General features: G+C 57.2%; 1 protein-coding gene across 1 annotated transcript in view; it reads left to right on the forward strand.

Annotated features, from left to right (window-relative positions):
• Nucleotides 1-607, forward strand: part of LOC119589399 — a gene marked incomplete at its 5' end in the record, with an annotated part of 35,476 nt that overhangs the window by 32,561 nt on the left and 2,308 nt on the right. Inside the window, 1 exon segment of the mRNA XM_037938013.1 lies at nt 8-607. Within this exon segment, the coding sequence (XP_037793941.1) occupies nt 8-607 (600 nt within the window).

Genomic DNA, 607 nt, shown 5'->3' on the forward strand with positions numbered 1-607 from the left:
ACTGGAGGAGGCTGTGGAGGATCTGAAAATTCGGGGACTCCTCCCCCCGCCCCCGCCAGAGTCCAGGGCTACACCCGAGGCCCACAGCGCCCCCGAGCCCTCGAGTCTGTTGGCTCAGCTCCAGCAGAAGCGGCAGCAGATCGTCGAGAGCAAGGACACGAATGGCGCCACGACTGATGATCGGGTGAAGCCGTTGCCGCCGAAGAGCAGCGGCGATTGGCTGCATGAGCTGCAGGCTAAGCAGGCAGCCATGCGCAAGAAAATGCAAGAACAAAACGGACCCGCGTCAGGGGCACAATCTGAGGTGAAAGAGAACAACAGTAACAGTGCTAAGGAGAACAATGTCAATTCTGTAAGGAACTTGGCCTCCAAGTTTGAGAATGTGAGTGTGTCTGCGACGAAACCTGAAGTAGGCCAAGACGAGGTCGATAGCCGTCTTGCGCCTCCTGCCCCTCAGCCCTCGCGCGAGGAAGTGACCGAGCGGCAGCGTGTTGTGAGTAAAGAAATGTTCACGAGAGAGTACACCCAGTGTAACTCTTTACAGTTTCCGTCCCACAGTGGGCATGAGAGCAGACTTAGTTCCTCTTATCGGACACGGACCGAACAC

Source organism: Penaeus monodon, chromosome 25 (assembly GCF_015228065.2).
Source record: "Penaeus monodon isolate SGIC_2016 chromosome 25, NSTDA_Pmon_1, whole genome shotgun sequence".
NCBI lineage: Eukaryota > Metazoa > Arthropoda > Malacostraca > Decapoda > Penaeidae > Penaeus > Penaeus monodon.